This window comes from Gnatocerus cornutus, chromosome 2, assembly GCF_029298725.1.
Source record: "Gnatocerus cornutus isolate USDA-ARS CGAHR chromosome 2, icGnaCorn1.1, whole genome shotgun sequence".
Classification (NCBI taxonomy): domain Eukaryota; kingdom Metazoa; phylum Arthropoda; class Insecta; order Coleoptera; family Tenebrionidae; genus Gnatocerus; species Gnatocerus cornutus.
This window is the reverse complement of record NC_142234.1, coordinates 11,506,766-11,531,126: the sequence shown is the minus strand read 5'-3', so window position 1 is coordinate 11,531,126 and position 24,361 is coordinate 11,506,766. Positions and strand designations below refer to the sequence as shown.

The 24,361-nt window shown below is 30.6% G+C and overlaps 2 protein-coding genes across 2 annotated transcripts; one reads left to right on the top strand and one right to left on the bottom strand.

The window, feature by feature from the left end:
* The first annotated feature begins 7 nt into the window (after positions 1-7).
* Positions 8-10,721, top strand: LOC148179003 (glycosyltransferase 25 family member). Its single transcript, XM_088050305.1, has 7 exons — positions 8-318; positions 405-633; positions 1,666-2,318; positions 9,108-9,176; positions 9,346-9,403; positions 9,459-9,583; positions 10,117-10,721. Exons 1-7 carry the CDS (start codon positions 140-142, stop codon positions 10,484-10,486), a joined length of 1,683 nt encoding a protein of 560 aa, XP_087906431.1. The 5' UTR covers positions 8-139; the 3' UTR covers positions 10,487-10,721.
* Positions 4,168-24,009, bottom strand: LOC148179002 (uncharacterized). Its single transcript, XM_088050306.1, has 3 exons — positions 23,906-24,009; positions 7,804-8,845; positions 4,168-5,394 (listed from the first exon to the last, which is right to left on the bottom strand). Exons 2-3 carry the CDS (start codon positions 8,527-8,529, stop codon positions 5,185-5,187), a joined length of 936 nt encoding a protein of 311 aa, XP_087906432.1. The 5' UTR covers positions 8,530-8,845; positions 23,906-24,009; the 3' UTR covers positions 4,168-5,184.
* Between the last annotated feature and the right edge of the window lie 352 nt (positions 24,010-24,361).

Below are 24,361 nucleotides of genomic sequence, written 5' to 3'. Positions count from 1 at the left end.
ATTTAAACTTCCCGCCACAAAGCCAAGTAGAAATGGCATCGCCCCTAGAAAATCAGCTGAGCACAAATTTTATTTAAAGTGTGGTTGGAAATTTTATTTTATGTAATTTCCAATGATTTTACGTTGAGATTCACGAAAAATGGTTCGGAGGCTCGTGTTGTTTTGTGTTATCTTGTGTTTCAAATTTGTGGCGTTGTCAGAATGGAAAAAACCGACCATAGTTATCGCAGTTTTGGCTAGGAATAAAGCTCACACTTTACCTTATTTTCTAACAACTTTGGAAAATCTACTTTATCCAAAAGATCGAATTTCGTTGTGGTAAGTCTTGACGTTTGTTTACACCGGCTCAGGTGTGAAGAGAATGGTGGAGAAAGTAGCGCCAAATTTGAATTTTTCAATTACAGGATACGCAGTGATCATAACAGCGATAAAACTATCGAAATTTTACAAAAATGGATTGCCACTGTTAAAGACGAGTATCACGCTATAAGTACTGAATTTGTGCACGATGAAGATTCGTATTCTGATGAACGTGGTCCTGCCCATTGGACTAAAAAAAGATTTAACCATGTTATAAGCTTGAGGGAATCCGCAATTAATTTTGCGAGGGGTCTTTGGGCCGATTATTTTTTAGTGAGTATTTCAATGTTCATAAATGTTGAGCCGGTTTGTATGTAAATGTATTAAAAAGTTTCTCTAACTTTTGCGGCTTTTGCAGAAATTTCATTTTTTTTTGTTTCTTTAGGTCATTTTAAATGGCTCATGTTTAATTAAGGCCACAGACGCAGACAGGTCATTTTAGAGGTTTTACAATTGTTAGTGTAAAAAAAATTAACGTCAGTTCATTTGCACATTTACTCCATTTAATTGCTATGAATGAAGTTATTTATGTTGCCCGCACTCAAAAGCTACCAATTTCACAGTTTTTGCAATAGATTCTCGTTAAAGACGTTTTTTTTCAAAACTGTTTAGGTGGTTTAAGATTTATTGTGCGTTTTAAAATTAAGCAATTAACCAACGCAACGGTTGAAGTTGACGGTTTATCAATAGCTGATCAATTGGGATGAATTATTTGCCTCAGGTGCAAGAGCAATAAAATATTTCTCAAAATGATAGGAGAAAGAAGTACCTCTCTAATTGATTTATTTGCTGGGATTTTTTATCAAACAAAGAGAGAAATCTTTGTAATTTTATTTGTGTTTCGATGTGACGTTCCATAACTGGTGTAACTTCTAATGAAATTTTTTGTTGAACGTAACGAATAATTATTTTAACAGGCTTTAAGTGTACGCTTTTCCAGATATAATCGTCGGTAAGAGGAGATGAATTGTTCATCTAAACTCTCGTCATTTCCTTTGAAGGTTTTCTTCGAAAGTATAAGAGCATTTTATATTAGAAATAAATGAACTATTTTTTATCTGCTTTTGATATTTAATACATAAAGTTCCGCATCTGAGCTGTGATTTCAATGATAGGATTCTGTTTTTGCTTATTTTTATTGCCGTCGCCTTTAATGAATTTTATATTAAGGAAAAAAAAAGTCGTGATGTTGTATTTAATTTATTATGATTCTTTTATATTCTTACCATTTTGTATACGTGTCGAGCCTTTCAGTTTTAGGATTAATACAAGTTCCACTTTTACTTTCAATTTTCGTTGTTTCAGACCATTGACTGCGACGTTTTCTTAACAAACCCCAACACGCTAAATATTCTGATTTCTAAAAATTTTACCACAGTTGCCCCAATGCTAAAATCTGAAGGCCTCTACTCGAATTTCTGGCATGGAATGACTGAAGACTATTATTACGAACGAACTGAAGAATACAAACCTGTACTAAATAGGGAAAAAATGGGTTGTTTTTCAGTGCCCATGGTCCACTCTTGTGTTTTAATAGATTTGAGAAGATCCATATCAGATTACCTAACATATGATCCAAAAAATGTACCAAATTTCGATGGACCGGTAGATGATATTATCACTTTTGCAATAGCAGCGAATCGAAGTGGAATCTCACTAAATTTGTGTAATGACGCACAATTCGGATATGTTATGGTGCCATTGGAACAAGATGATAAATTAGCCGTTGATTTTGAACAGTTGACAAATATTAAGTTGGAAGTTTTAAACGAAAGGAAACCTATTGTTACTAGTTCTTTGTTGGAACCATACACATCAATTCCTAAAAAAGATTCTTTAGGATTTGATAAGATTTTTATGATTAATTTATTGAGACGCCCGGAAAGAAGAAAACGTATGAAGTTATGTTTTGATGAACTTGGACTGCAAGTGACAATCTTAGATGCTGTAGATGGAAGGTGAGATTTATCATTTTATTTTTTATTAGAGGAACAACGTGGAAATTATGAAACACCAGTTCCTCTAAAGTAGTAGAGATAGATTAGTTGTCGAGAGCTAAAAGAACCTTCGAATGCTGAAAAAGAAGTTTTTCTTTAAGCTTATAAATTGGCAAATAAAACGGAAATTCGTTTTTATACCACCAGTAGCGGATTTCTCTAGGTCGTTAAGTATTATGTAATTATGGATGACAGTAATATATTGAAGATACTTTACAGCAAAGAAAGTAGAGCGAAGTTTCTTTTTTTGTAATTATGTAAAAACAACAAAGCGGCGTTTTGTGCATTTCCAGAATTTATTTACATTTATTGCCGGCAGTACTACAGTGGACTGGTTCTAATTAAGTTTTATTTGCTTTGTTACGTGTTTTATGAGGTTTTGTCATATTTCAGGTGAAACTTTAACATGTCGTGCGAAACCATGAGAGCTATAAAATATTAACTTTTATTTTTGAGACTTTATAAAGACTTGAATCGACTCTTTTATGTAACGAATATAAATAAAGCTTATATACTAGTGGAAGTTAGTACTCACATAGAACCATAGATTATGAACCGTATGGAAATTCACGCAATTGTTTTAGTTTTGCGACTTTAAACAATAAGTTTTTTGTTTTTTTTTTTTGCCACAGAGATACAATTTGTTATAAAATACTTAATTTAAACTGTATTTACTACGTACATGTAATGAACAAAGGAATAATAAACAGTTATTTTTTTTATTAGTTGATATTCGGCATACTCGATATATGATACTGTTAAACAGAAGGCACTTCACTCTTTTCATTGCCCTCTTATGTTCTGTCTGTATCGTACAAAAAGAAAAGTTTGTAGTTCGAGGTTCTCTAGCCAAACATGTTTTTTCTAAATTTACCTGTCTTTTGTATTGTGTGCGACTCTAACATACTCGTAAAATGGCATCGGGCTTTGTCGGTTGTCGTAGTGTACATATTGCCTTTTTTCTCTGATAAATTTAAAATGTGGTTCATTTTTACCTACAGAATAATACGCTTTGATGTTATTTGTACACAAAACGAAATTATTTTGGATGGAAATCTGCTTAACCAGTGTACACACATTTGGTGTAACTGAAACAAAATATCTATTTACGGCTCACATAACATGCATTAGAATGTTTTTAAACAAACTGGTTACATTTTTAAACAAAATTTTAATGATTTTCAAATTAATGTAGGGGGTGTTGTACATGCACAACGTCTAAAAGAATGAAAAACAGTTCGTTGTCGAAGGAATTTAATACTTGCTGTTCAATATATCAGACCTTGTACAAATAAATTTCGCTTCGGTTTAACACACGGGTTAATGACCATTTGAGAATAAAAATTGTAGTTATTTATCTTACTTATCTTTTTTCGCCCAAATGGTTTTTACAACCAAACGAAACATTACTGAAGTATCATCGAAATATAAATTATTGAAGGTGTATGTTAGGTAGCGTTTACGACAACGTCATTTCAACGATTTGTATTGTTTGTCTGATTTTAATATTTTTTGTTTCTACTTTCGTAAATTGATGGTATATGAATTAAATTAGGAGGGTGTACTATTTTTTGGGTGACCAAAATAAATAATTTCATGTTAATATTAGAGCGAAACTCTATGACAATTATTGATCTAAAATAAATTTAGCATTAATTGTAGCACTAATAGTGATAAAATAAATTAAAGAACGCAAACAAATGAGTAAAATAAATAGAGTTTTATTTTCCAACATAATAAACCTAAACAACATGTATTTAGCTATTGTTTACATTTATATTTATGACATAATTCAAATGGCTAATTCTAATAGTAATAACTACATCTTACAAACATAGAATGCTGCATTTTGTATATACAACAATATAAATTATGTTTACATAGAGAACACATTGATCTGATCATTACTCGTTACCTGCGAACAATAATGACTAAAGTAACATGTGAGCAAGAAAATCTGGGATCAAAACGAGCAATGACGTCTTGCCTATTGTATATAACAATCAGTCACAAATTAAAGGTTGAAAATCCTAGAAATAATAATGGGAATGAATCTATTGTTATTCTGTAACTTTCTTTACAATAGGTAATGGATCAAAATTGTGTTATTTTTAGCATTGTTTCAGTTTATACTTAACCATTTTAACGCGTTTTGAACACACACAATTTACTTTTTCACATGTCACAAAAAAGCAACAATTCATGTTTATGCTTAAAGTTGTACGACACTTATAATTGAGCACATTGTAGTGTAAAAAAGATTGTAAGTTAACCACTTTATAAAAAAGTAAGTTTACCTTGCTTTTATAAAAATTCGTCTTTTTAGATGCTTATTTGTATATCTATATTTGAGTTTTCGACGCTTTACTTTTGTAATTGTAGTCCAAATATTTTTTATTTGAGCATTATTTTTTGCATCGAAAAATATGGTATTATTTCTTAGTTTTATGGGATATGAGTGTGAGGTGGAAAATTTGGATACAAAAGATTTTACTGATTGTTATTTACTCATTATAAATATAGACGTTAACAAACAGCAAAAATAACAAAAATTGAGTCCCCCGATGACGGATAAATATAATCACCCTGTATACGTTCGCTTAACAATCCTAGCAATATTTTATTGGAAGCTGCATCATCATGATTGCAACCAGCAGACTTTTGATTTAATAAAACTCGTTCCAAGACGATATGAATAAATCAATCACAGTTATTTATTTGGGAATTACAACGTAAAATATTTTCACTTTCCTTTTGATGGAATTTGATAAATAAGCCCTATTTCACGATCTTTTGACGGACTTTCGCCCTAATAAATTACAATACTTTATAACAGTGTATTGACTATCTCAGCTCTTCCAATGCTGACATGATTGGCCTGCCCACAATTGTTTACAGATGTTGTTGTTAAACGTGTACGTAATGAACTGTTACATACATTTGGCGATCGTCTGGAAGCAAGAGTGTAATTGTTACTGTCAGGACGAGAGGGACAGAAAAAGTTCAGGAGACTGGATTGCATGCGTTTAGTTCCGTCCTGTAACAAGAGAAAAATATAAATCGATGTATCGACAAATTGCATTTCCTTCAATTCAATTACTGACCCGTAATTTCTCCAACACTAGTAAACTCGGGCAGATACTAATTGAAAAGGAGGAGATTAAAACAGATTATAAATTTTTACAGGATTTCTGTCATCAACTGTTTGATATTGATTGTCGGATTAAATTAGACTGAGATTTTCTAGAACGGGCAAATGAACCTTTAAAACCGACAACGACTTAATTCATGGAAAACTACGTATCAGATTTGTTCGGCTTTATTGAAGTTCGATTTATAGCATCCATAATCTCCAAAGAACGTGTCGGGGAATAAAATGGATTATCACACATGTTTATTGTCTGATAGTGCTGACGATTTGGTAATAAAATAAATGTAGGTTGATGTTTATTGTTATTATACTTTATTATATTGGCTATATCCATGTATATCTTTTATATGAAATTTTTTGCATATAATGGGGTGCTTATCAGTTTTGAAGAACAATTTCTTGCGAAACGAAACCAATTTGCTGAAAGATCGCATATAATATTTGTAACTAAAAATTTGACTATACACAAAAAAAATCATTAAACACGCAGAATATGTTCTATTAGTACAGGGGCTGTATTCTAACAAAATGGTAACTGTTTTATGAAAAACTATAAAAAGTCATGAAAGTTACGCGTTGATTGATATGAATCACTAATTGGTTTCAACACAATCGAGTTTCAATCAACTGAAAAAGGTTCTTTATTTTATTATCTTTTTTCCCCTCTTTTAGTAAACCCGTATATCACTAATATAAGTGCTGCATTTAAAAATTCGTATTAAACGCCGGAGTTACCAACTATAAATCCGGATAGATTGAGACATCAACTGTGACATCATTAATTTAAAATAAAAAATTTGAAGGCGTTGAAAGAGGCGTTTACTTGGTTATTAATTTATAAAGGTTAAAATTTTTTAGTATTTTTTGTTTCACTCTAAAAGTCGTAGTCCGAACTTGAAATAAACAAATGTTTGTATGTTAATCTTGTTTTACGTGGTTGTGTAGTTGAAATAATGACTTTAATGGAATAAGGGTCGATAAAAATTCAACAAAACGTTTACTGAAATTAAATTGAATTGGAAAAAACAACTGAAAATAAAAATACATTATTATGACCCAGCAGTAATAAATTATTTTGCGTCATTGGGTTGTTATTCCAAATATATTTTTCTCGACTGCATACAAATTTCCTTTAACTTCTTGGCATCTGCATAATAAATGCATGAGTAGGTGAGAAAAAACGATTTATAAGCAGATCCGTCAGTAAATCTGGTTTTAAAAGATAAAAGCAATTATATTGTATGAAACACAAGTTCTACTAATGAGTTCGGATTTTCTTCTCTTTTGTAGTTAAAGTCTGGAGTAGTGGAAATTTTAATTTACACAAAACTGTATTTATTTGATATTTTTCAGTTCTGTTGAACGTTGTTACATAATCCTTAATTACTCGGTATCTGTGTTTTCTTTTTAAATAAAAACAGTTGTATTAAACAAAAGGTAGTTACGGAAAATAATCTATTATGCGGCAACAATACGAGTTATTCTAGCAAAAATGATAGTTTTAGCAGAATTTTTTCTGACGTTTCTGATATTCCGCTCTTTAATTTTAGATCATTTAACTTAGCGTATAAAGAAGAAGAGAGTAAACTGTTCTGTATTCTCTGAGAGATTTTAAAACTCACGACTCTGACTTGGATTTTAAATATCCCTTTAGGAATAAAGAACTATTTTAATCTTTTATTTCTTAATGCACTATTTTCAGTCAAAGTTATTTTTAGAACTAGAAAAAAGTAACCGACAGCTAGTTTTTTTGACCTCTCGATAAATTACACGATCGCTTCAATAGCGGATAATTTGAGTAACTGAAATTGTTGTAATTACAATTTTGATGAACATTCATAGCAAACGTAATTTAAAGGACCAGGGAACTAACTTTTTTCCGATCTCGATTCCTAAAACCCAAATTGAAAGTGCTCTCGCAAAATTATTGATCAGAGGTCTGAGATTAAGAGGTTTCGCACTAATTGTGTTACATAGAGGTCTGCACTAACAGGGAAGGACGTTTGATTTGATTAATTTCTTTCATTTCAGTGATATTAAATAAGTTTTGTTATTTTTATTAACTGAAATAATATTCTGTTTGTGTTGAATGTTCTAGCCAAGAATAAAAGGTTTCTTCTTAAAAACGACATAATTTTGCCGCTGTAAGGTTTATGCACTGCTACCGATGCGTGGAATTCATTTTATAAAAGTATGCGACGGCCGATAAACGGGAGAAAAAAGATTCCTGAAATGTTAGAACCTCGTTCAGTATAATCGTGTAAATTCTCGTGAAACAACAGACATAGTTCTCACCTGAATTTCCTTCATTCGTATGCTATAAATGATGGGATTAGCTAGCATTTTGAGAACAATGAGCATGTTTTCCAGCAACCTCATTGACATAACTTCAATTAAATAATTATCATTTAAACTCTGCAGTTCGGATCCATGTATGTAACAATCTTCTTTACACATCAACACAAATATAAGAAGCGCTGGCATCCATCCTATAATACACGATCCCAAAATCAGTAAAGTTGTGTAAATTGCTCTTATATTTCCTTCGAGTTGTTTCTGTTCTTTATTTGCTTTGCTGTTCGGGCAATGTTTTATGGTTCTTCCCGACCATTTTGTACTGCCAATGCGTGATAAGTTTTTCCATATATTTTGTTGCTTCCTCACTATTACTAAGATGTGGACGTAGCAAATCGCCATCAAAAATATGGAGATGATGAAATAAGCAGAGTAGCTCATTCTGAATCTAAATGTGTCGATGAAAGTCGTTTTATTTTCGACATCCATCTCTATATCATTGTTCAAAATGTCGGTCCAGTAAGACTCTTCAGCTTGAGAAGTGAATAAAAAGATTACAAACGCTGTAGGGAAAAGCCATAGAAATAAAGTAGCTGCTGTTACTTTTCTCCGGGTCACAATAGAATTGTAGTGTAAAGGTTTTAATATTCCTATGTAGTGATTCAAACTTAGAGCCAATAAATGGGTTACTGTTATGAGAATTCCGCTAAGTTTCATCATTTCCATAATGATCTGTAGCCATCAAAGATTTATACCAATGGAGGGTAGATACGTGTTGATGAACAACGTTACTGCAAATATCGATGAGCTGAGGGCGTCCGCAGCTGCTAAGCTTATGCTCATTTTCAGTATTGGGGGCATGGGTCTTCGGATCCAGTGTACGCTGATAAAAACTATCACGTTCACGAGCATAGCAATGGCTGCTGTCACCACCAATATCGTAATAAAAGCGTTTACTATTGCGCGAAGGTTTTCCATGTACACCAAATTTCTGCTGTGATGCGATACGTTTCCGTACGAAGTGGAATTTTCCATTGCTCCTCTGAAACGGAAAAAACGTTTTCAATTATTTCAGTAAATCCTTTATCCGATTATACTTAAACGTATCAAAAAAAATAAAGAAATGAAACGAAGCTTAATTATTTAGTTATATTTCCATGTCTTTTTTACATTTTTATTATACATTTATGTATATTAAGACAAATTATTTCTGACATTCAGTACTGGTTTTAACAATACTTAATTATTTCAGTTATGTAGATTTGCAATCTTAGAATTGATAAAGTGCCTCTTAAATATTCCAGGTCCTTAAATGCCAGCGTGTTGCAGGAAATATCACCGCTTCCTGAATACACCGATCCTTATCATAAGAGGTAGGATTTAACCATGCACTAACAATTCGACAATTCTAACTATTTGCGTACTTAACTCTATAATTAAATGTATTTATCTCAACGTTTTAATGATGGCTTTTTAATCCGCTTAATAAAATTTGCTTATTAAAACGTAATTTCTGTTGGTTACATTTTTTTCATTTTCTAGGCCAATGACTTTGGGAGAAATTGGATGTTTTCTCAGTCATTATAATGTCTGGAAAGACGTAAGACAGTGGGAGACAGATGATGGAGATTATTTTAATTACGTCTATGTTGTAGATTGTTCGGAACGGATATGAAACCACTTTGGTTTTAGAGGACGATATTAGATTCGAACCATTTTTTAGGAGAAAAGTCCTAAATGTAATGGCGGAAGTTCAACGTGTTTCCGGGTGGGATTTAGTGTAAGTAAAATTGACTTTTAAATGAAACTTGGACTCCAGTCTCAACGCATTTAAATATTGATTGAAGTTTAATTATTTAACTGACTTCATAAATGGTTAATATCCAGATAAAACGTCGGAACAGTATTATGGAATCTTACCTTAAAATTATACTTATTACTCCTTTAATCTATGATAATAATTATTGTCAACTGACTTTTTTTAAACTCGTTATCTGAGTTTTTTAAGCCATGGCTTAAAATTGGATCAGCATCGAATTTTGCAGGAGAGCTAACACTAAAAATGTAGATACAGTCGCGTCCAAATTATTTTGGACATCAAAGTCATGTGTTTGTCATAAAGGGTAAATACTTTTAATTTTAATACATACTTTTTGCAGGGAGTTTATGTTATGTAGCGCATTTGTCCTTTCGTAACTTATCAATTATCCGATTACAAAGTTCGTTTTAATTAGCATAAAGTCCTAGTGAGTAGTCTCTGATTAAACTATTCTTAATTAGTTTAAAAATCTATAAGTACTTGTTTATTTATAGATACTTCGGCCGCAAGCGTTTGCAAGAGAATGATGAGCCTTGGGTGGAAGGCTCCAATTTGCTTGTCGAAGCTGGGTATTCATATTGGACATTGGGATATGTTTTAAGTTTAAACGGGGCGAGGAAACTTTTGAATGCCGATCCTTTGTCAAGATTGTTGCCAGTTGATGAGTACTTACCGATATTATTTGATAAGCATCCTCAGACAAGTTGGAAAGGCTATTTTCCTCAGAGGAATTTGGTTGCTTTGTCAGCTGCTCCATTACTTGTTTATCCAACACACTACACCGGCGAGCAAGGATATATCAGCGACACAGAGGATTCTGTTTTGATTAAAGAAAATGTTTCTTCGCCTAGGGATGATCTTTGATTTTTTCACGTTATCGTTACACAAGGATAGATTTTTTTTGTTTTATGTTCCTACTAAGTTTATCTCACGTTTTATTGGATTGTGAGTGTGTCATATTATTTTTATGTGCCATCTAGTTGGTGTCATAGTCATATATTTATTTGTGACGAGCTGTAAATTGCTTGTAAGAAGTGCCTTATAACGTTGTACGCCTAGGGATTTTATAATATTTAATAAAAGAAATAATAACCGAAAATCTTCTTCAATTTTTATAACCAGTTCCATAATAAATTCCTTCGAATTTTACAACTACACTACAGTAGGTAAATTCAATAACATCCTTTTATCAAAGAGTTGTCGTCTTCATTTTGTCCTCAAATGGAAATAAACGGAATTACATCTAGCGTGCCGAGACTTGCAAAGATATTTCCGTCATCACATATTATTCTTAAGTATGTATTTATATGTATGTATGGAAGGTCTGAAACATTGCAAAAGTTTCTTCCGACAAAATTGAAAAAAAATGTCAACATGACTCAACATTTTAAATTAAAATTAAACTTTAAAAATAATAATTCCGGCATTTGTAACTCATTTTACAATTTTTCGACGTTTGAATACTTTAATTGATTTTCATCTCGAATGTCCAATATTATCGGACAATACTATAGATCAGCGGAAAAATGTTAAAAAAAATCCATGTCTTCAATTTTTCGAGATATGATGGATTAAAGAGTAAAAGTTAAATGCTAAGTTAACGATTTCTGTACAATTATTTCACGTTCACTTAAATTTGTTACCTTAAGGACATTTTGCGCAAAGGCTTGGTACAAAGAAAATCGGAAAAAGGAAGATTTTTGAATTAACATTGTGGATCAGTGTGTCATTCCAATAACTAATAACGCCAACAATACAACAGCAACATAACTATGGCTAAGAATATTGGAAATTTAAATTATTGGGGGAACAGTTCAGCAATGTTGCCATTTTCCTAATTTTATTTTGATCCTACTGCGAAAACACAAAGCGTGGATTTTTTTAACATTTTTTTTGGTTAACTGGGAAGTCACCCAATTACCCCCTTTACACCTGTACATAATACAAACGTGTTTTCACAAAGAAAAAATTCGTCACTACGAACAATTTATAAGTAAAAATGTACCTACATCATTCTGTAACAACAATTCGCAAAAACCCAAAACCATTGCGTTAACTCAAAATTCAATAGCAATCTATTCATCCCTGCATGAACAAACACTTTGAATAGTTGTAAAATCTCGGTAAGTCCCTATTTACACTCGTTATTGCAGAAATTTGTTCGAAATTAATTTCTGTTAATATCGTATTTATTGAAACTGACCTGTCGCAATCGATTCAGTAGGTTTTTGCGGAAGAAAATACACCGGCGTGTTTTTGTTATCCAAACCATAATTGTATAGGACTTTTGGTAGCAAAATTTATTTCAATTCATTCATTTCAACACCTTATACATAATGTTATTTTATCGAAACATGAACATTAAGATGTATCTAATACGTTTCTATGCTTACATGTAAAGTACTTCATAATAGAGATGATAGAAATAATTCATAATAACATAGTTACTGTTTCATAATAGCATAGTTACCGTTTCATAATAGCATAGTGGTCCTTAATCCATAATATTCAATGTATTTTCGAAAATTAAAGCAACTCCGAAGACCAAAATCTGAAGATTTCCATTTATTTATATTAATTGTAACATAAAATATCTTGGGAAATGCTTTTCTTGCTGTTTCAATGCGTTCAAAAATTAAGTCAAAAATTGGAAATTTGCAGAACTGTTGGGTGGTAGCATTGCCTCATTCGTACATGTTTCGATAAAGCTTTGTATTTACTACGGATATTAACTAATTCATAAAAAACTCGGACGTTAACAAGTAACGTCCTCGTTCATTATGAATTACTTAATATCCTTCCCAAATAAATAGCTATAAATTTAATTACATTCTTTTTAAATTATTTAACAATATTGACAACTAAAATTTTACATGTAACCTCATATACATTTACAAAATATCATGTTTTTATTCTTTTTTATTAGATTTTAATTAATGAAATTGAGTGAATGAACTGAAAATGTATCAATGACTAGAATAATTAATGTACAATTTTAATTTTCTGAGTACAATATTGATTTTAAAAAGTATTGCTTACTCAAAATAAAGCTTTCAACATAAAGTTGTTTTCACTTATGGTGGATGCGCCGGGATAATCTTGTTCACACGTTTATATTTCATAAACAAAACGAAGAGTTTGAGGTGATTAGATTTAGCCAAGTATTTTTAAAGTACTGGCATTGTTTTTAGTGTGCATTAATGAAAGTAAGCTGGTAGTTTTTTTTAATATTACGTGCCTATTTTTACCACATAAATGATACTACAAAGAGTCAAATTTTGCAAAGTTAAGGGCCGGTTTACACAATTGAAATTAAGTTAATCTCGCAACTAATTTGACGATTGGAGACATTTGATTGGCGGAAAAACAATCACATGACACTTTAAGATGATGTTAAGTTTTTAATCGAAATTAAAGATTTAACGTTGCATGATAAAATTGCTTTCGTTGTCAATAGCCACCGATGTTGTTTTTTGCAGAATAGAAAATTTGTGTTGAGAGTAGAAAATACAATTTCGTGTAAACGAGTGATTCTTGTAAGGCAGAAAGTTAAAAGCATGCCATTACGATAAATTCCTTGCTTGCTTCAAAAATGTGTTATCTTATCGTGATATTTTCTATTTTTTACTGTAGTCACACCCGGCGCCAAGATCAAAACCCATTACGACAATGTTGGAGCGTACTTTAACACCGAACTTTCTCATTATAAAACTTCGTCGAAATGAAGCCTGAATTTAACTTGCTATGAGGAAACTGATTTTCCCAAATTTCTAGGAATATTTTATGAGAAACGAAGATGTTTTAATTATTTTAATCATCTTTTTATTTCGAACATCTTTCAAAGAATTGTAAATATTTTTCCTCAATTGCTATGTCGTGAAAAAGGTTTCCTTATTATCTTATCAATTACATACACTTAAAAGGTTTGATACTGTTGGGGGGACTACATTGCATACAATTGGTAATGCTACTGCGTTAGGCGTAAACTACCCTTTTAGTAGGTACATGTAGCAAGCAGCATGAAAGGAATTACCTGACGTGGGATGATTTAACTTTGCAAAAATTAAAGTTGCAGGAGAGATTATAATTATGCGGATTATGTTTTTTGCCATAATGTCAAAGAATAAAAAAGGAAACACATATTATTGCCCGTCCTGGCACTAATTTAGACTACGACAGTTAGCTTTTTCCATCCATTTTTAGAACATAATACTGTGGAGAATTTCATTTAGGTACGTTTGAACATGCAATCTATTCAGATTTTGTTCCCCACCAGTCGTTGAAATTATATCTTCAGCAGGCGTTGCTAAGCTTCATAATTCACAATTCACAATTCACATTCATGGATGAGTCTCCATAAAATACAAATTTATCTATATAATTTGTTATTTTGTGTTATTTCAAATCAAAATAGTTAACATTTTAATTTTAAAGTAGATATTTTACTAGTTTATACATACATTTAGTAATGTGGTTTTTATTGAATAATAAAAATTAATCTCAATTACGCATATTTAAACATCAATTGCAATAGACCGTAAAATGTTTACGTTATTGCTGGATTATGTTTCAAACGAATATACAAAAACTAAAATGTTTTCCATGAATTTCTGTTATGCGTTAACTAAATTTTACAGGATATTAATTCAAGTTCTTTTATTGCACATCACAAAGCTTTTAAATCGTCCTAGATTATTTGCTATTTTCATGTTTACTACTAAAACACTCTAAACGTATAATAAATATCGTATATTACGCACCATAATTTTTACGCAATTTTTTTCAATAACATTTTTATTATTTTTATTATTAGATTGCAAAGCCGGACTGGCGGGAATTTTAAATCAGACACTGGACATTTTTATACTAATTTCGAGGAGAAGACGCACCTGAATTTGGAGGCAAACAAAAAATATTTCGAGATAATTATTTTTTATTGTTTTTCAAGTTGATAAGACACCAGACAGAACCGTGATTGTATTTCTTTGTGGAGTTTTTTTTTAATTAGCTGGAAAACCGATGACGATTAGACGTTTCTTGGATGAAAAGCTTAATTAATTTTAAAGGTTTTATGGTTATAAGAAAGAAGGTATTTAATGTTCAAATAAAGAAAAAATGACAGCACCTGTATCTGATTAGTTGATTTGGCAAATCATATTAAACGTATTTTAAAAATGATAATAATTGATAATGTAATAAAATAATACTGTTTCAGTTAAAAAGCACAAAAATACTAAATGAATGTTTACACATTTTTTTTTAATTTGAAGGAACTTGAATTAGAGTTGAATATTGAATTCACTGTGTTTCAAAATCTTAAATTAACAGATTGATACAGTCACTTAAGCATTTTTTTTCAAAATGATGTGCAATGTGAACAATACAAATTGATTTTGTGTTTAATTTTTTTTTTGCGGTTCTAAACGTGTGAAGACATGAATTTAAGTTTTTGAAAAAAAAAAAATTTGTGTTTGTATTTAATATAATAAGGATAAAATACTTATTTCATAGAATAAGAAAACTTGCTTGTTGTTTATTTGTGAAGTTTATACGGCATTGTTGACTTTTCATGTACAAAGTCAATATTCTATTACATTTGATATTGGGAATAATATTAATTTAATTTTGTTAAATGTAATTGTCAATCAAATTATGTACAGCAATTGAATTATAGATACGAAATTTAATCCGCATATAATTATGTACTACATATATTAGATTATAACATTTTTAATTCACGGTGTCACTGCAACAAAAAAATTATTGCAATATGGAAATTAAAAACCAGTAAATGTTTTTTGTTGACAAATCACTTGAATTTAACATTTATCAACGAAACTACGATTACCTGGAGTTTATTTAGATTTTGAGTTCATTATATTGTGTATAATTCTTATTAATAGTTATTAGTGTTATTACAAACCATTTTTCCAGTAGCTTAGATTAACGTAATTTAACTCCCCGGGGTCCAATTTTTCACAGCAATTTTTGAGTTAACTACCTGAACTTGGGTCAAAGCATTTATCGGTATCGGGTTTAATACTGCAGTAAAAACAGAGCTGAATGATGCAAATATGTATCTAATTAAAAGTGACGGAAAAATAAAAAGAAGACCACTCGTATTCACTGAGTTTAATTTCATTCGCGGGAGTCTTCCTAACCTTTAATTGAAAGGTAAAACGAAGCTAATGACTTGAAACTAGATGTGAAACATTAGCAATGGCTAAAAAATTTGACACCAAATACCAAGAATTTTCCTGGATGATAGAGATTGATTTATAATCGCGTTATGATATACATAACTTATTATTTATTATCAATTTTTGCAAGATATTTTTCACTGCCTTTGGAGCATTCACTATTTCGTGAAATGCATTTGCACTATTTTGTGTTGTTCTAAATCTGATTCTATACGCTATGGAACTATAAGCGATGATCCCAGAGTGTGAAATCCACATCTACAATATCTGAAAATTGTAGGTTGCAAAGACTTGCGAATCATTGTTCCACTCCAATTCCATAATTGATCCGAGTCAAACACCAAGAAGGATTCATTACTTTCTACGAAGAAATTTCTTAAACAATCGATTTATTTTTTTATTTCTGAAGTGAACGAGTTGAAGATTAAATTTAGAGGCTTTTTTGCTAGAAAAATCTCCATATTTTGTAACGACACTAGATTATAATCTTGACTTCTTGACTTTAATCATTTTAGTCGTTCGACAAAAAATGTTCCGTCTCTCGCTAGTTGAATTAAGTTAAAGCAAATTTATCAGTCAAATTTAACTGACAACATGTAGCTGTAATTTTGTATTCTATAATTTCATTCTCTTGTTAGTGCAGTATTAGTGTAATTAATTTACTTATCTCTTCATTTAAGGTTATTAACACTCATAAATGTCTGTTTCTCTGATTGAGTTTTATGTAATTACTGCAAATTGTATTCATTTAAAAGTTCATCTATAGCCCCACTTTTATTAAAATATTTATTGAAAATTGGGTCTTAAGAATGCATTTTCATTAACATCATAATTAAACTGAGTGCTTTTATTAAATCTAGATTGTTACGGTAAGTTTTATATGCACGTAACTTCTGACTGACTTCTGAGTATAATCAGTTTAGGTATTTTATGTTATAATTGAGCGTAATAGGTAAGTCTTTAATAAGTTTCAAAGTACGTACTTAATTTAAGTTCGATTTTGATTTTTTGTTTTCTAATTACAAATTCTGTAGTAGGTGTTACCAAACTGTGTAAATGAGAGTTGCTTTTCTCTCTTACCGCCTTTTAGTAAACAGGATATGGAAATTAAATTTGGGGTATTGAAATATTAGTCTTATTTTCCACCCTTTTTTAAACAATTTTTCTGCAATAACAAATTTTAGAGCTTTTAGTTCTTGAGGTAAAGCTGGGACAAAGTGTAGTTGAACATTAAGATAACAATTTTGTAACTTGAGTGCGAACCCACTTTTGATTGTGATTTAAGCTAGAGCAAGGTTTAGTCTCTCAACAAAATCGAATCAGTTACATTTCTGTGCTTATGTTTTACTTTGCGAATTAACACCTTTGCATAATTTTAACTCGAAAAAGCAAACAAGAATTGTCACCAAATTGTGAAAGCGTAAACAGTAAATTTGATTTTATTATTTTTGGTGCAGATTAGGAGATATTTTGTTTCAACTTTATGTTGTGTGTTACTTTATTTTGTGGTTAATATCAAAGCTAACAGTGGCTAGTGGAATCATCTAATAAAAAATGTAGATGAATCTATAACAGATATCTAAGTTATTCTATCCAAATTCTGTTAATTTTAAAAATTTTGTAAAGGAGTAACTTTTCTGCAGGGGAAATGAATTTTAGGTATAAATCTAAATCAGTCATTTCAGCAACAAGTGAGGAGACATCGTTTTTTTCAAAAAAGTAAATCTCGTCTAATTAGAAACTCTATAATTGTGTATGAAATTATTATAGGATGGGTCCTAATTCCAGACAAAACAACAAAATTTTTAAGTACAAGTAGGTTCTATTTCTGACAATTTCAACAATTATTATTTTCAGCCGTTAACATTTATGTATCTCTATAATTATTGTAGTATCAAATATCTTGTTATATTTTTACAGTAACGAACTCTTGAACCCTGAAAATAAAGCTACGGGCTTGAGCACCTAATATTTTACAATATAATCTTTTCACATATTATAAGGAAAAAGTTCAGGATATACTTTACGTGGGTCTACATTCAGTGCACGTGGCGTACCTGCCCGAAATGAGAAATGTAATATTACAGAGAGTCCTTTGAGTTATTACACGTTTGTTTCCGGTTAATTTAAATGGGCATCAGTCGAAAGACTGATTTACTGATTTTATCATTTGTAGGAATAAACAATTTTTCTTTAAATAGTAAACGAGCAATTTTATCACATTCTTCGTTTTGTTAAATTTTTATGGAAAAAAACGAAGGATTTGAGATTTTTCACATCAAAGCAAAATTGTTTGGTTTACCTATGTATATTAAAAATTTGGTAAATTAAATTTAATATTTTTACCACCGCTCACCGTCGGGAATAGCGTTCAAATCTTATCGTTTTTTTTTTCATTTCCTTTGAGAGTTATTTATATAAACTATAAAACTTATAATTTACGTTTTATCGTAAATTTACATAAATGCATGTGATGTTTATGCAGTAATATAGGTAGACGAAATTTTAGAACTTTGTTTATTAGGTTTACTTGGTTATCAACAACTGTGTTATTAATTAACCACAAAATATTATGCAATCAGCCCACAGAGAAGGTTTGAGTTCTATGAATAAAATTTGTGCTACTAAGTAGTAGGTGAGAAAGAACGATTTAGGTAATTTCAACGGTCTAATCATTTATCATATAAAAATCTGGTCGTCATCATGCCATCAGTCTTTGTCTTTTAAAATAAGATTAATTGAGGCAACGCGACTGCTGCTAAAAATGTTGATAGTTAATATGAAGAAATAACTTTTAGACTAAGATAAAAAGCATGAAATTTGTATTGTATTTCTGTATCTCCCGGAATGATTTGACTTTTATTTTAGTTCACTGCTGATGTTAGAACAACTTTTCTTCAGAGCAAAGTATCGTAATATTAGTTTCCTCAGGCAATGTCAATATTATTTTCAATTGCATTGATAATATAGGAAATATAATATTATGCATCATATGCATCGAAACAGAGACTTTTCAGTGGCCGAACCTTTTAACTAAGAGCGCAACATAGCGATAGCGATATCAAAATACAAAATTTGTTATTTTGTTAGACTAAAAGTGTATCTTTTCATCAGAGTGTTGTTTAATTACCTTGTTTAGTTTAATGGGGATTAAAAGGACATTGTTTGAAATCAGGAAAATACATTTCATACATGAATAATTTGAGTTTAAATTTTGTGCAGGGACAAACTGCTAGACTGGTAATAAATTGTTCGCAGGCTGTGTAATGTGTACTGAGCTGTTAAGTTGATATATTATATGTAGCACTTTGAATTTATTTTAATACTTTCGAATGGCTTTATTCTAAATGTCAGAAGAAGTTTGCAAATGGAGAATTCGTAACCGCTAAAAATTGCTGTGCTCTGTCAAATTACACGCAAATTTTGTGTTAGTACTATTAGAATTACAATACTTAAATTGTTAATGCCTCAACTTTTTTTCTTTATCACTGCTACCACAATTTAGAGCTTTAATCTTGTCTGTGCTTAGTCCTTATAAACATTAATGTAAGCAAACCGTGGCTTTCTCATTTCAGTAATTTACTTTGCTGGGAATTAAGGTCTGTCAAAGCCAAGTCCAGAACAAATATTTTTCGAATTACCGCATACATTAATTATGTTTCGCTAATTTACTTTGTCATCTACTATCTACTTTGTTTGGACTTTTCGACTTTAGAAGCTTCTAAAATGAAAGTTACATTCAGAACAGGTCAATATTGAATTTATAACACACTTTTAATTAAATTTGGTCTTAGCATTTTTGTTCGCCCTATGTACGATACTCCTATTAAACCATTTTCTCCTTTTACCTGCCCATCAGGAATTAGCTTTTTCACTGACAAGAGTCAACAGTGTCTGAAATTGTGTTAGGGTTGTATGTAAACACTAAAGAAAAATTCTTAGGAGCTGAAGACTATGAACTGAACATTCCAGTTACCGCAAAACTTAATTAGTGTAATCCAATCTGTTAGAACTTCCTTTTGCTTACTTTTTGCTTTAAACCTAATTTAATTATTTAGGTATAAAGATTTTAGAGAGATAGATAATGTCTATTCACCAAACGTTAGGATCAAATTATCTTGGATTTTTGGTGAATCAGAGTGTACTAGGTAATCTGCAAAAATCGATTTTTCTTTGGACTGTACGTTGAAGTTTATTGTAAATGTCAGATCCGTTTATTTTATTTTAGTTTATCTAAAAGAAGTTTTGATGCCTTTCAAAGTAAAATTATTAATTCTAGTCGAATTTGAAACATTGAAATTGCACTTTTGGCTTTAGAAATGTTACCTGCCCACTGCCAACTGCCATGTTTAGGAAGTTTTGTATTCGCCAACCTTAGTAACTTTTATGTTTTGAGATTGGTTATTATTTAATTTATCGACTAGAACTGGATCTGTGATGTCACAACTTTCTTTTTTTTCTTACCCATTTAATTTCTGTAAATCTTCTTACATTTGCAAGAACGGCTCATTGAAGGAAGACAGGATTAAAGAGATTTTTTTTTATTAATTACCGTCGGAAAAGCATAATTAATGTTCAGATCTTTTAATCCGGTATTTAATTAATTACTAAATTGTCGCAGTGGTTTTGTGTACTTACATAAATTTGGTAAGGACGAACAATGTATTGATAAGAAAAATGTTGGCTAACGGTCTCTTTCCCTACACTGACTTTCTGAAGTAGTCCACATAAAACATAGATTTTTTCAAGGTTTTCTAATTTAAGAGTTGACTCTCAGAAAGTCGCGGAAATTCTCACACGAGATTCTCTCTCCGGTGTGTACAAGCATTTTTAATATCGCGCGAGTTCTTTTATGTTTTCTAAATTAGACGTCTGTGAGAAATTGCAAAAGCCAAAACTTACTAGATTCTCGCGCGAGAAACTCACAGTATTTTTCGCAAACACTGTTAACACGTAAGCAAGAACTCACGCAAGTCTATTTCCGCCTTTACAGAGGTGTGAATCCACAATTCTGATGGTGCTTCCATGTATTCCAATATGAAGGAAGGCCAATTGTTGATTGTTCGATTTGTACGTTTTCGGATAAAATTTGAATGATTTTTGTAATTTACGTAGGTGCATATTATATATTATTTGCGAAATTAAAGTATGGGTAATATAAAAACCGATTTTTCTATCATTAATTAACTTCCAATTAGACTAATGTTGACTTTAGTACAGTCGCCCAATATACTTAGTTAGCTGTCGATTATAACAATTTCATTGTTTTTAATATTGATCGCCTAATATAACTTTTTAACCAATAGGGTCGAAGTCTTAAAAGTTCGCTAAGTTGCAGAAGTTTGATGTAAAGCAATATTTCTTTTTAACTTTGCTAATTAATCAATTAATCACTCATTAAATGGTGGTAATGTAATTCTGAACTCTTGAAAGTATATACAATAGGTATGTGTCAAAAGATTGGTTTTTCACAGTCAGTCTTATTAGAAATTTATTTTTTTAATTGGTTTTTCTTCAGTTTGCTAGACGGAGGAATATACAAGCACGGATTAGTTGAACAGAATGAAATTAATATGGATATTGAAGGTTTCATGAAATGTTAACTAATTGAAAGTTTAATTAATGAAGCGGGTTTTAGTTATAAATCCTTAGTTATAATTAATTTATCCATTGATGAGCAGGTAAATGTTTACCCACCATAATTAATAAATAGGCTTGTGTGTAACGGTATGAGCAGTTTAGAACCGAAACGGATTTAAGTGTTTGCTTTAAAATTTTATAAATACATAATCTACCTTCATTGGAAAGTCACTAAATAATAAATAAATTAGGCTTAAATTTAATTTTATTAAGACATCGAGATACATTTTTTTATTAGTTAGAAACGCGAAAAATGTCTTTGTTTTGTTCACTTGTATTATATTTGTATTGTATTGTCTTGTATTCTCCAAATATAAAAATTGTGAGACAAAATTATGGTGCATATTTTATGATGGATTACTTTCGATTTATGATAATTGTACATAAAATATTTTGTTGTAACTGCAAGTTCTTATAAATAAACGTAATATGTAACTGTAATTTGAAAGATTGTGAAATTTTAAGTTTCTCTAGGGTCGCATTTAAATATTGCAAGGCAAATTTTACTGGTGTTATCAAAAACCAAAACGGAAGGGACTATACAAATTTCTACTTTTTGTTTATGCTGTTGAACCCGTGCTTTAAAAGGAATATTAAGCGAATTACTATTATGAAATAAATTAATTTCTTATTTTCAAAATATTTGTAGGTGTAGTATTTAATTGGTTTAATTATTAATTAGTTATTTAATTTAATTGGTAATCCGAATCGTTTACCAAATATAAAAGCTAATCATTCCACAGAGGTAACATTTGTAATCATTTACGTTAAGACTTGAAGAACATTTGAAACGTTTATGCTTGTTTATAAACATTAAAATTCTAATTAAAAAAATGTCTTTGTTAAAAATCTCATCACTACATTATATACCTACCTATTTCTCAGTTATTTTAATATTTGCAAAATTAAAAATTCTTATTTCTTCAAGCCCATCTGTAACAGTGACAGTTATGCATTTCAAAGTTGAATAGAATAAATTAAAAAATAAAATTACGGTATTCATTTGCATAACCGCCTTTTGTTTGAACAAAATCAGAAGAAAATTCTTGCATTCAAGCTGCGTTGGTGGATTTGCCCACATCGTTAAAAAGTGAATTTTAAATAATAATCTTATTAGAGGAATTTTGAAACTTGGGGACAAAACGCGTGGACAACTGGAGATGTAATGCAATTATTTTAGGATGTGGTTGTACAAGGTACAAGGACAAGTACAAGATTAATTTTAGAACAGTGTAACAACACGGAAACCTGTGGAAAAATAATTTAATATCATAAAGTTTTAATCTGTTAAGTTCTGGCTACTTAAGTTTTGGTGTTCTTATACATAAATACAACAAGTTTTAACTAATTGTAAGTGGTTATGGGTTTGGAAAAACTAGGAATAATTGTTTAGCTTAAATAAGATCGAAGCTCCTTTAAGTGGAAGATCTTGTTATCTAATTTATTATTAACAGAGTTGCAAACTTTCGATGCCTACACTATACCCTTCACTGCGTTTCGAAATTCTCTCTTGTTATAGATTTAAACAATATGCGCCAAATGAACCTAATTTGTTAGTTCAATTTGTTGTAAATTAATTAAAACGGACAGCATTATTTGGAGTTGAGATCGGTAAATAATTTCAATTGTGTTGCAGTTCACCAAGAATTTTTAAAAATGAACAAAACATATTGTTTGCTCTTTTTCAAATTGGATCTCTGGTTACGAGGATATTTAGTTTTTCCACAAATTTTTCCATGCAGTTGGGAAATTTTGAGTCATGTTGCTATCCATATTTAAAAAAGTGGAAGCACAAATATTGGGAATGTAATGAATTTTCGTAACTATGTATTATTTTTCATATTTTGCTCTTATTTCTGAACGTTTGCCGAAAAAACTGGTTTATCTCTCAACTAAAATATCGATTGGTTTTCACTCACGTCAAGTAGGCTTTATACTCTTAAATAAGATTTATAATAGAATCTATTGATAGCAATTTCTACCTACAATTGGGTGAATATGAGAGTTTGTAAGGACTTTGTTTGTAATTCAATTAAAATGTACCTAATCAATTACCAATTTGTAGGAAGACTGCATATTATATAAGACAATACTAATCTTTCAATTTTTGTCTGTAATTTTAACAGATTTTATTTTAAATAATAATAAGATGATAACATAATAGTTTATAAACATCTGTTATTTAGATAGATCTACTCTATTTTTCTTGACGTTTTCACATATAATTTATATTTTGAGTTAAAAATTCTAAAATTATCAAAAGCTTGTATTTCTTTTATTATGCTAACATTATTTTAATGTAGAAACGATTCTGCAAGCTGCTCATGTTTATGTTTATGTAAAATGTAGAGATGTAGGAATTTATTCTTGCAAATTGAATTGACGAAATCAAAAAAATTATTTAAATTAAAGCAACATTTTAATACAATGTTAAATTACTTACAGTTGACTTTTGTAAAATTCTTGATAAACTTTCAACAATTCCGCGCGAACTGTGCCGCCACCGGTAAACTTAGGGAACGTACAAGAGTAACAAGTGAATAACGCAGAAATGCGTTCCGACGCTCAGCGTCCGTTTCATTTTCATTGCTTCTTGCGCACGCTCATCGTTGACAAACGCACTGAAAATCAACGACGATGTCTATGCGAGTGCTATTTTCTCTCCATAAGAATAAGCTTCAAATTTGTTTATCGATCCTCACATTATGTAAATTGTTAAACATGACGGAAATGTGCGTTATGTTTTAACTCCTCGTAAACAAGAGTTACTTCTTGTTAACGACATTAACGTCTCTGGAATAAGAAATTGTCTTAGCGCAATGATGGTGGTGGTTTAAAATTAGGAAAACTTCACAGCTGCAACATGTTTTTATACTCTGTTGGAACAGTTTTATTAAAT